This window comes from Elgaria multicarinata, chromosome 14 (assembly GCF_023053635.1).
Source record: "Elgaria multicarinata webbii isolate HBS135686 ecotype San Diego chromosome 14, rElgMul1.1.pri, whole genome shotgun sequence".
Classification (NCBI taxonomy): Eukaryota; Metazoa; Chordata; class Lepidosauria; order Squamata; family Anguidae; genus Elgaria; species Elgaria multicarinata.
Window position 1 is genome coordinate 2,658,471 of NC_086184.1, and position 11,459 is coordinate 2,669,929.

General features: G+C 48.4%; 1 protein-coding gene across 1 annotated transcript; it reads left to right on the top strand.

Annotated features, from left to right (window-relative positions):
• The first annotated feature begins 3,934 nt into the window (after nt 1-3,934).
• LOC134408906 (thyrotropin-releasing hormone receptor-like) lies at nt 3,935-9,392 on the top strand. The gene is made up of 3 exons (XM_063141419.1): nt 3,935-4,314; nt 6,419-6,839; nt 8,955-9,392. The coding sequence occupies exons 1-3, from the start codon at nt 3,935-3,937 to the stop codon at nt 9,390-9,392; spliced, it is 1,239 nt and encodes a 412-aa protein (XP_062997489.1).
• Nucleotides 9,393-11,459: the final 2,067 nt, after the last annotated feature.

Sequence of the window (11,459 nt, forward strand, 5' to 3'; positions counted from 1 at the left end):
GTTTACCAAAAGAACAGTTTGCTAATTACTGCATCATTTTTGCATGAAAAATGGGGGTTTAGACACCCTAAAATAAACAGGGGCAGATGGGAATTGTTTTAGGAAGCCCTCTGGAAAAGGTGCTAATGAATCCTTTTTAGCCAGGAAGCACCTGGGGCATTGCAATTTTCTCCTGAACCTGCTGGAGCCCAGATTTTGGGTGTGTGTGTGTGTGTGAGGAGAGAACACACAGAGGCCTGGTTCAGACAACACGCTAAACCATGCTGCTTTGTGGTTAAGCAGCATGGTTTAGCGTGTTGTCTGAACCAGGCTAGAGACACACAGTATCTCTCTCTTTAACATTCGATTTTAGCAGTCCTGTGTTGGTAGCAGTCTTAGTTATAGGGCTGATAGAAGGGACAAGTAATAACCCAGGTCAATGTCTCTGAAGACAAGTTTCAGAAGCTCTGGCAAATGCAGAAGGGATCCAGGTAACAGGCCCAGGGTCAAGACACAGGCAAACCAGCCTAGATAATGGCCCTGTTCAGAAGACATGTTAAACCGTGGCTTTGACCACAGTGCTTAAACCTGTGGTTTAAGGTATCTTCTGAACAGGGCCGTAGAGTCAGGCAAAGCAGAAGTAGTCCAACAGAGTTAGGCAGCCCAATACATACACAATCCAATAGCAGGGTTAAGCAGGCGTCCAAGTTGGGTTCAAGATGGGCGAAGAAACCAGGAGAAGTTGGGGAGAGGTTGTTTCCAGCAGCTAGCAAATGCTGAATGCTGGGCTTTTCCTAATAAAGGCTGCTGAGCCACACCCAGACTCAGCTGCTGTCTATTAGAGTTGTCTTTATTCCCCCCCCCCCTCCTCCAAAATAAGAAAAGGGAGGGGGAAGAGAGAAATTTAGCATAAGGAAGGAAGATGTGTTTTGGGAAAGGGAGGCCAAGGTAGGGTGAATGTGTTTCAAACATTTGACATTTGTGTGTGCGTGTGCACATTTCCAGGGGGTTGGACTCGATGGCCTTATAGGCCCCTTCCAACTCTACTATTCTATGATTCTATGATATGATTCGATGATCTCTCGTCCCCAAACACTCACCCATTGTGCTTATTGCTGGAAGGGGCAGTCAAAGGTTTCACCTTCACTCTCTTTTCTTGGACTCGGAGCATTTCTCTCCAAAATGTGCATTGTGTAGATATGGGGACAATATTTGTGGTTTCTTTGGGAATTTGGGATGCTGCCAATCACCTGCATGCCAGAGGACAAAAATGAAAGAATGTTCAGGTGTGAAAGCACAAGAGCCATGAGGTTGTTGTGAGGAAGGCTCACTCCTGTGGCATTAGTAGATGGCTATACCTTTGCAAATTAGGTATACAGCTGGCTACCTTGATGGGCTTTCTAGATTGCCAGAGGATTCCTTAGTCCTCCTTTATCCAAAGAGCAGCCTGCCACTGCACATGGTGAACACAGAGACCTGTCAGGCAGCATAACGGTGATTGTTAAGCTCAGGAGGAAGCAGCTCCCCCATTCAAATCCCTTCTCAAGGTACGCACACACACACAGATTAGCTTCCTTCCCGATAAGGCAGCCTGGAGGGGAAAGAGAAGCAGTAAGAAAAGAGTGAAAGAAGGCATCAAGATCTAATAAGCAGGGCTGTCAACTGATTGAAGGTTTCCAAATTGGTCAATTATCTGGTTTTTAACCGGTTAATCCGTTCATGATTCAATTAAATTCAAAGGCTTGAATGCACAGTCAAATTCGAGTTCAGGAGTGCCAGGCACAGGCCCCTCGTCTGCAAGGGATTTCTTCCCTGCAGAAACTCTTTGGGGTACACATGCAGGCATCTCCAGGTGGGCAACTCACATTCAGAAACTTGTTCCCATGGCCTGATGGCCCAGGCTGAAATCAGGACGACTGCTGTTTTTTTAAAATATACCCTCATCTGCTTTGGTCGCCGGTGTTTTTTGCTTGGTGAGAAGGAAGAATAGCCATTTTACCCTGAAAGACAAACGCTGGGCTTGTTTTGTGTATGCACAATGGATGGGGGAAGGGGGAATCTTTACGTTTCCTTTCCAACAAATCTGGTGCAAAGAGGAGGGAGCCTGGAGGAGAAGGCTATTGATGGCTACACGTCCTGAGGGCTATATGCTACCTCTAATATCAGAGACAGTACTCCTATGTACACCAGTTGCTGGGGAACATGGGAGGGAGGGTGCTGTCATTGCACTCATGTCCTGCTTGTGGGTTTTTTGTGGGAAACTGGTTGGCCATTGTGCGAACAGAATGCTGGACTAGATGGACCCTTGGTCTGATCCAGCATCAGGGCTCTTCTTACATTCTTATGAGTGTTGGGAACAGCAAAATGGCCTTTCAGAGGACTATGCTGCTGCAGTGTTGTTATTGGGGGCTATCCACTCTGCTGTATCACACCAGTTGATTAACAATGCAGTGCTACATGTTTAGTAGAGTTAAGTCCAACGGTACATGGGATTGCAGCTTAAAATTTGGCACTCTACAAGTCTCTATGATGACCGTCATAGAATCATAGAGTTGGCAGGGGGCTATAAGGCCATCAAGTCCAACCCCCTGCTCAATGCAGGAATCCACCTTAAAGTATCCCTGACAGATGGCTGTCCAGCTGCCTCTTGAAGGCCTCTAGTGTGGGAGAGCCCACAACCTCACCAGGCAACTGATTCCATTGTCATACTGCTCTAACAGTCAGGAAGTTTTTCCTGATGTGCAGCTAGGATTTTGGCTTCCTTTAACTTGAGCCCGTTATTCCATGTCCTGCACTCTGGGAGGATCGAGAAGAGATCCTGGCCTTCCTCTGTGTGACAACCTTTCAAGTATTTGAAGAGTGCTATCATGTCTCCCCTCAATCTTCTCTTCTCCAGGCTAAACATGCCCAGTTCTTTCAGTCTCTCTTCATAGGGTTTTGTTTCCAGACCTCATCCTGGCTGCCCTCCTCTGAACACGCTCCAGCTTGTCTGCGTCCTTCTTGAATTGTGGAGCCCAGAACTGGACGTAATACTCTAGATGAGGCCTAACCAGGGTCGAATAGAGAGGAACCAGGACCTCACATGATTTGGAAGCTATACTTCTATTAATGCAGCCCAAAATAGCATTTGCCTTTCTTGCAGCCATATCGCACTGTTAAACAAGCCAAAAGAGAAAAGGAATATAAAAGATTACAATAGAATCATAGAATCATAGAATAGCAGAGTTGGAAGGGGCCTAAAAGGCCATCGAGTCCAACCCCCTGCTCAATGCAGGAATCCACCCTAAAGCATCCCTGACAGATGGCTGTCCAGGTGCCTCTTGAATGACTCTAGTGTGGGAGAGCCCACCACCTCCCTAGGTAACTGATTCCATTGTCATACTGCTCTAACAGTAAGGAAGTTTTTCTTGATGTCCAACTGGAATCTGGCTTCCTGTAACTTGAGCCCTTCCAACCTGTGGACTTCATGTGGCCCACAAAGAGCTCAAATGCCTCTTTCCTGTGACCCCCCCCCCCTTACCTTTGATCATGGTGCACTGGGGATTTTTACTTGCTGTATTGAATGGATTTTACTTCCAGAAGATGTTTTAGCATCTGCTTTCCACATTTTGAGTGTGTTTCTACTGGTTTTAATAATTTGGGTTTTATCATATCTATTGCTTCCGTCCTTCCTTTTTTAAGGAAAAGCAGGGCAGAAATGTTTTAAGTAAATAATTGCTGCAGCCACTTGCTCCAGTCAACCCAAGAGATGGCCGGTGGTAGGATTGCCCAGGGAGCATAAAATGAGTTGGGTATGTTTCCAGTTTTTGAAGCATCTAATCTGTCTCCATTCAGGACTTCCTTGTTGGGCTGATGGGGTCTCATGGGTAAAGAAGAAGCCTAGCTCTGTAAAAACGGAGCCCTCCCCTCCCTCGACCGAAACAAGTTGCCTACTTTCTCTGCTCCACATCCGGCCATGGAGAACAGCAGCTCAAAGTTGGACAACCCCACCAACATATCCCTGGCCACCAGCGATGTCATGCTTGGTCTGCTGGAATACAAGACCATCTCCGTCTTCCTGGTGCTCGGCATTTGTGGGGTTGGCATCGTTGGCAACGTCATGGTAGTTTTGGTGGTCCTTACCACTCGTGACATGAGGACCCCCACCAACTGCTACCTGGTGAGCCTGGCGGTGGCCGATTTGATGGTTCTGGTGGCTGCTGGTCTGCCCAACATCTCTGATAGCCTGGCAGGGACGTGGATCTACGGGTTTGCTGGCTGTCTTGGCATCACCTATTTCCAGTACTTGGGCATCAATGCATCATCCTGCTCCATCACTGCCTTCACTGTGGAAAGGTAAAGGAAGTGGCTTCACAGGGCTGCATTCTATGAGATCCACTGGAGACTTCTATTCGATTGTACTAGTCCAGGGATGAGCAACCACGCTGGCAAGAGGGATGACGTTAAGGGGGTGGGGCCTTGTCCTGAAGCCCCTCCCAAGACATCACCCACCGCACCCACTTTTCCTCTCGTTGTGCACAGAGAGACATGGAGCTCTGTGGCCGGTGGATTCTGGTGGCTCTGATGGCAATTTGGGCTGTGAATCCGCTCTGGTTTTCAGCCAGAACTCAAAAGGAGCTATCCAAGATGATGAACATATTTAGGGTATAGGGCTCAGCAGCTTGGATGGAACCTTTAAAGTTTTGTCTAAAACCCAGAAGGGATTCACAGCCTCACTGACATGGGAGCCATAAGCCTTCACTGTCTGTGGCTCTCTCTGAGCGAACAAAGGGACTCAGCATCCCAGAGGAGCAAGTTCTATAAATTAATAGCACGTGGACTTGCTCTTCTGTGATGATGAGATGGTTGGTGCGCTCAGCCTTGATGCCACTGATATCCTCTTAGAGCAGAAGGGGGAAGGAGCTAGACCAGTAGTTCTCAAAGTGGGTGGTACTGCCCCCTTGGGGGTGGGTGGGATTGCATGAGGGGGGTGCTAAGAGGCAAAGGGACGGCAGGGGGGCGCTTAAGGTGGTCTTTTCCGTACCAGGAGTTTTGGTTACAGGAGGACATTTCTGTACTACGAAGAGTGGTTCAGAAGCTCCTGGTTGCATTTCCAACATCATATTTGGTGGGATGTGGTTTTAGCAAAGAAATCGACTCCAGCTGACTAAACGTGGTGATTTAAGGCTCATGTTAAGTGACTTTAAACCAGACATTGGGAAACTGGTATCCCTTCATCAAGCCCATCCATCTCATCAAGAATTTACAGAATAGTGAGGTCCTCTTCCCTAGTTACTAAAGGTGATATCTAATATTCTTGCTAAATGTCTATCAGACTTTGAAAAGAGGATATCACTGGATCAAGTACATCAATTATGTTTAATTGAATAAACTAAAAAAATGTAATTGGTTTTTGATTAAATATTCAATTAATTGTTACTGTTTTGAATGTTATTGTTATTATCTTCCTTAGTGGGTCGTTGAAAACAGCTATTCTGAATAATGATTTTTATAGTGTAGGGTAGGGGGCACTGGGCATGAGTTTGTGGGACCAAGGGGGCGGTGACCTGAAAAAGTTTGGGAACCACTGCACTAGACCAGGGGTGGGGCACAGGCAAGTCCTCCCTACTTCTTACCCCCACCATTACTACTTCACACAAATTCATGGCAACGGGGGTGGGGGAAGGTGGTTTGCCAACAAATTTCAGAGAGGTAAACAGGGCAAACTTAGCTTGAAACCAAGCTAAATTTGTCAGTTTTAACCCTCCATAGTGGTTTGCTGCCCAAATTTGGTGGCAAATTGCATATATATATATATATATATATATATATATATATATCTGCTGCCACTGCATTCACCTGGGTGGCAGCAGGAGCACAGGTGGTTGAAAGTGCTCCACAGACTCCTCAATGTTCCCACCCCAAGCTAGATTTAGTCCTCTGCCTCCAAACAGCCAACTGATGTAGTCAAGATTGCCTAGTGCGTACGGAACCGGTCTAGTTTTTATATATTTAAAACATTTATATCCCGCCCTATATCAATAAGATCTCAGGGGGGCGTACAGATAAAAGCATATGGTATTAAACAGTAAATATACACAGCTAAAAACAAATCAAACCATAAACCAAGTTAAAACAATATACAATTTAAAAGCAGTAGAACTATTAAAATGGTTAAAACAATGTGCCAGCTTAGTGAATTCAACCATTAAAAGCTTTGTTAAAAAGCCTTGTTTTCACTTGGCGCCGGAATAAAATCAGCGTTGGCGCCAGTCGGGATCGCAACCGCTCCCACTCGGAGATGCTCAGAGCCCCCTTTTGCACATATAGAAGACCTGATCCGGAGCAGAGAGCTCGGCCCCCAAGTCTGCTCCTCCTTCCAGGCCGCCCTTGTTAAGCCCGGGAATCACTCTGGCTCTCCATCTTCCTTGTACATCATTGTCTTCCTCCTCTCCCCAAGGTACATTGCGATCTGCCACCCCATGAAAGCCCAGACCATGTGCACCGTGTCGCGAGCCAAGCGCATCATTGCCTTCGTCTGGATCCTCACCTCGGTGTACTGCATGCTCTGGTTCTTCCTGGTGGACATTGCCGTCAACCAAAGCCAGCAGGTGGAGTGCGGCTACAAGGTCTCCCGCAACCTTTACCTGCCGATTTACCTGCTCGACTTTGCCCTCTTCTTCGTCACCCCCTTGTTCCTCGCCACCGTGCTCTACGGCCTCATTGGGAGGGTCCTCTTCCGCAGTCCTGCCCTGCACCAGCCCACCGCCCCGGCTGAACGCTGGCGAGACCAAAGCAGCAAGGCGAGGAATGGGACAGAGGCCGAACGGAGGAGGGTGGGCAGCTCAAGAAACAGAGGACCCGTCTCTTCCAGGAAGCAGGTAGGATGGGAGGGGTTCTGCAGCTTTCCGTCTCATGGGAACCTAGGAAGCTGCTTTATACTGAGCCAGACCATTGGTCCATCTAACCTAGCATTGTCAACACTGACTGGCAGCAAAGGCTCCCCAGGGTTTCAGGCAGGGCAAATTCCCAGCCCTACCTGGGTTTGATGGGCATCGAACATGGAACCTCCTGCATGTAAAGCACATAAAGCCCTACCATGGAGCCATGGTCCTTCCTCTCCCACAATCAACCTTGGAGTGCAGGAGCTACCAGGAGGCCCAAAATTACAGCAATGCAGGAAAGTGTTTGTGGAATGTTTGTGGAATGTCGGAACTCACAGAAAACCCATCATTCGAGAGGTCCATGCTCTAAGCAGGAGGTCCTAGGCTGCCTTCACACTTCATTTAGGTGAACACGTAAAATGGAAATCCACCTTCCCAAACCTGGTGCCTTCCAGATATTTTGAGCTTCAATGCGCATTGGCCCCAGCCAGCATAGCCAATGGACAGGGATGCTGGGAGTTGTAGTCCTATGAATAATAATAATAATAATAATAATAATAATAATAATAATAATAATAGGGTGTCTGTCTGCCTGTCCATCCATCCACCACCACCATGGCATCATGACCATGAAACCTAGATGCCCCAAACTTTGCATGCATAATAAGGACACACTCATGGTGTGTCCCTCGGTGTTACAATGTTTTTGTTTTAAAAATGCATTAATTAATTTAAATTAATTCCAATGTGTCCATATGGTCAAAGCCATCAGCCACTAGGAGGAGACTTCACTAACCACCAGGACATAGTTTTGTAGTTCATACAGTTTGAAGCCAGGGGAGATTCAGAGGTTGAGGGATGGAGGGAGACCCCTCCCACAGGAGGCTACAGGGGTGCCCCATGGCGAGCTCCATGCCTAGGAGTGCCAGTGGGCACAATGTGTTCAGCTGTGACCGCTGTGTACCTTGGCTTGAAGTCTTCACTTTGCAACCTGTGCAAAGCCAGGTTCATTTAGTCAGTACCATCACCGAAGAAAGCTGCTCTGTGAGGATGTGATCCTAAAACAGCCTTCCTCAACCTGGGGCGCTCCAGATGTGTTGGACTGCACCTCCCAGAATGCCCCAGCCAGCTGGCTGGGGCATTCTGGGAGTTGTAGTCCAACACATCTGGAGCACCCCAGGTTGAGGAAGGCTGTCCTAAAAGGTAGGATGGAAATAGGTTGAAGTAAAATAAACGTGCTCCTGGGCACGTACAGAATGCCCCAACTGACCTCCGCTCTCCAAGCTGGGACTGGAGCGACGCAGGGCTTCTAAACAGTCACGTGTGGTTTCCAAACAAAGTCAGGTCCTTTCCAACGAATTACCCGCATCACCCTGTGTCAGCCGCTCTGTTCCTTTGCCAGCATTCACTTCGTTCAGCCTGCCAATAACGTGGCTGTGCGCTGAATTGAATTACCGCCCCGGCTGGCTGCCAAGTGGAGAGCCAGAAGGGTCCCTGCAGCCCTTCATCGACATCACTCGGTGGCCGCTCTAGTAATGTCGGTATGCGCTTTAATTCCTTGGAAAGGTTCCTGGAGCAAGAAAGAGGAATTGAAAGCAGAATTCCCAAAGAGAAGCTGCAGATAGGCAGAGACCCCAAATCCAAGCTGATTCGGCCTGCCTTGCCTTGGTTCCGAGGCAGTTCAGGCAAAGCCCGAGCACTCTCCAATACTGATGACAAGTCCAAAGTCTCTGCCTTCCACTGGTTTGTGTGGGAGAAGGTGGCAGTCTAAGGCAGCACCAGCCAACGGCTGGCACATGGTGCGCTTCGCCTCCACGCTCCAAGAACAGAAGAGATGCCCCATTATTTCATATTACTATTATTTTATTTATTACATTTCTATACACCGCCCCATAGCCGAAGCTCTCTGGTTGGTTTACAAAGACTCCTACTTCTCATAAGGTTCAACCAGATGCTTCCAGGGCAGGGAGGCTGCAGCTCCTCCCCAGATCTGGCCCTCTGAGGTTCCCCAGAAGGTCACCCCTGGGGCTGATGTTCCACACCCTGGTCCTAGGTGACCATTCCTAACCCCTTTCAAGCCCTCCAAGCTCTCTCTCGCTCTCTTCTCCGCAGGTCACCAAGATGTTGGCCGTGGTGGTGGTCCTGTTCGCGCTGCTCTGGATGCCCTACCGGACTCTGGTGTTGGTGAACTCCTTCATGGAGCACCCCTACCTGGACCGCTGGTTCATCCTCTTCTGCCGGGTCTGCATCTACGCCAACAGCGCCATCAACCCCGTCATCTACAACCTCATGTCCATGAAGTTCCGCCTCGCCTTCAAGAAGCTGTGCAGGTGCCAGGAGGAGGAGGAAGAGCGGAGGAGGAGCTTTTATTCAGCCTCAGGCAGCTACAGCGTGAGGAAGGAACCCGGCATCCACCCCCAGGGCAACATCATGGTTACGGAGCAGCAACCGCCTACAGGAAGGGAGGCGAAGAACCTGGATGCTTCGGAGGAAGTGTCGGCACTTGGCAAGAGCGAGAAAGAGAAGGAGCTGTACTTTAGTGTGCTCTGAATGCCCCCAACTGGGGGGGGGGACTTGGACAAGACATCCATAGGGAGCTGCCTCCCACAGTGAGTCACCACCATTGTCACCAGCTGCTCCACATCTTCTTTCTCGTCATTGCCACCACCTGCTTGCTTGACAGATAGGGAGCAAGTTGGTCATGACTTCTGCTGCTCCTTCTTCTTTCTCACCACCACCATTGTCTGGGCCAGAGCGAGAGGCAGGTGAAGAAGAAGGTGGCAATGGGGATGAAAGCGAACAAGTCCTGGAGTTCTTGTCAGTGGGCCCTTGCTGGGATGTGGGCCCTCGGCAGCTGCCTGACCCATGCCTACTACCCTTGATGCCAGCCCTGGCCCCTAAGAACATAAGGAGGGCCTTGATGCTGGATCAGACCAAGGGTCCACCTAGTCCAGCACTCTGTCCACACAGTGGCCAACCAGCCATCGGACAGGGAGGAACAAGCAGGACATGGTGCAACAGCACCCTCCCTCCCACCCATGTTCCCCAGCAACTGGTGCACACAGGCTTATTGCCTCGAATACTGGAGATAGCTCGCAACTATCAGGGCTAGTAGCCATTGATAGCCTTTGCCTCCAGGAGCTTATCCAACCTCCTTTTAAAGCCATCCAGATTGGTGGCTATCACTACGTATTGTGGTAGTGAGCCCCTGCCACCTCATCTTTCACCTCTCCACCTCATCAAGTACTTGCTTCATACATTTTCAGAGCTTTGGCGATCTGCACTCATCACCATCTACTTGAACTGGAATGGCAGATCTTTTCGGCTACGGAAAGGAATTTGTTAGGATTTGATCCCCTGCAGCAGGTCTTGAACTGGTGGCCTGAGGGTTTGCTGGATGGGGATTGGAGCTGCGCATGACCGCGTGGCCCTGGCCAAAGGAGGGAGCTGCAGGGAGACCAGATGCCCCCATCGGGGAAGCATCTTCACACTGATAGGCTAGGGTGGGTCAGGTGAGGCTCTCAGAACCCTCTGGTCTTCCAGATGTTGGTGGACGGCAGATCCCATCATTTTGGAGACACAGTTCAAAAGAGGACACTTTCCCCAAATGAGGGGACTGGTGAAAAGGAAGTTGGCAGGAGAGTCAATTCTCCCCAGAATGCCCTACCCAGTGCCTGTTTACCCTACCCTGTGCCTGTTTGCATTCTCTTCCCCTCCTTATTGTTTTACTATGATTTTATTAGATTGTAAGCCTATGCGGCAGAGTCTTGCTATTTACTGTTTTACTCTGTACAGCACCATGTACATTGATGGTGCTATATAAATAAATAAATAAATAAATAATAATAATAATAATATATAGCAGTTCAGGGAAGGTAACACCAGGTCCAAGAAGCCCAGAAGGGAATTGGGAATGATGCGTTTTCAGAGCTCTAAGGGAAAAGTTACAGTCCCCAGATAATACTTCCACTGTTACTGATAAAGGGGGCAATCCTATGCCTTTTGAGAAAGAAAAAAGTCCTACGACTTCCAGCTTTCCACAGCCAGCATGACAGGCTGGGAAATGCTGGAAATTGGAGGACTTTCTCAACCCCCAGTTTAAGCAGACATAAGATTGTGCCTTAAATTTCTACGCACCCCTTCTTCAAAGGAGTTGAAGTTGATATATGGGGGTACCTGTACATATAGGGGGTTCCATCATGCACATCATTTGAAAAGACAACCCGTGAGCACAGAACGTTACATTGGAGTCCGCCGATTATGCCAGAAAGAACACTGAGCACCGAAGATACCCGCATATTTTTCCTTTAAACATTTACATTGAAATTCCACTCCATCTTGAGGGCTTAGGGTGGATTGCAACATAAACACCTTCTCCCCGAGAAAGATTTATTATTTATTCATTTAAAATATTTCTAGGCTTTGTTTCAGGGCTGGAGCCTTTCCAAGGTAGTTTATAACAATAAAATATACTGACAGAATATCCTACTAACAACAATCAAAAATACAGCACAAAAACGCGCACACAAAATCAAAGAAAAGCCAAGGTAAACGAGTTGGGTTTTCAAAGCCTTCCTAAAAGCCTGCAGTGTTATGGGATGATATTTATTTATTTAT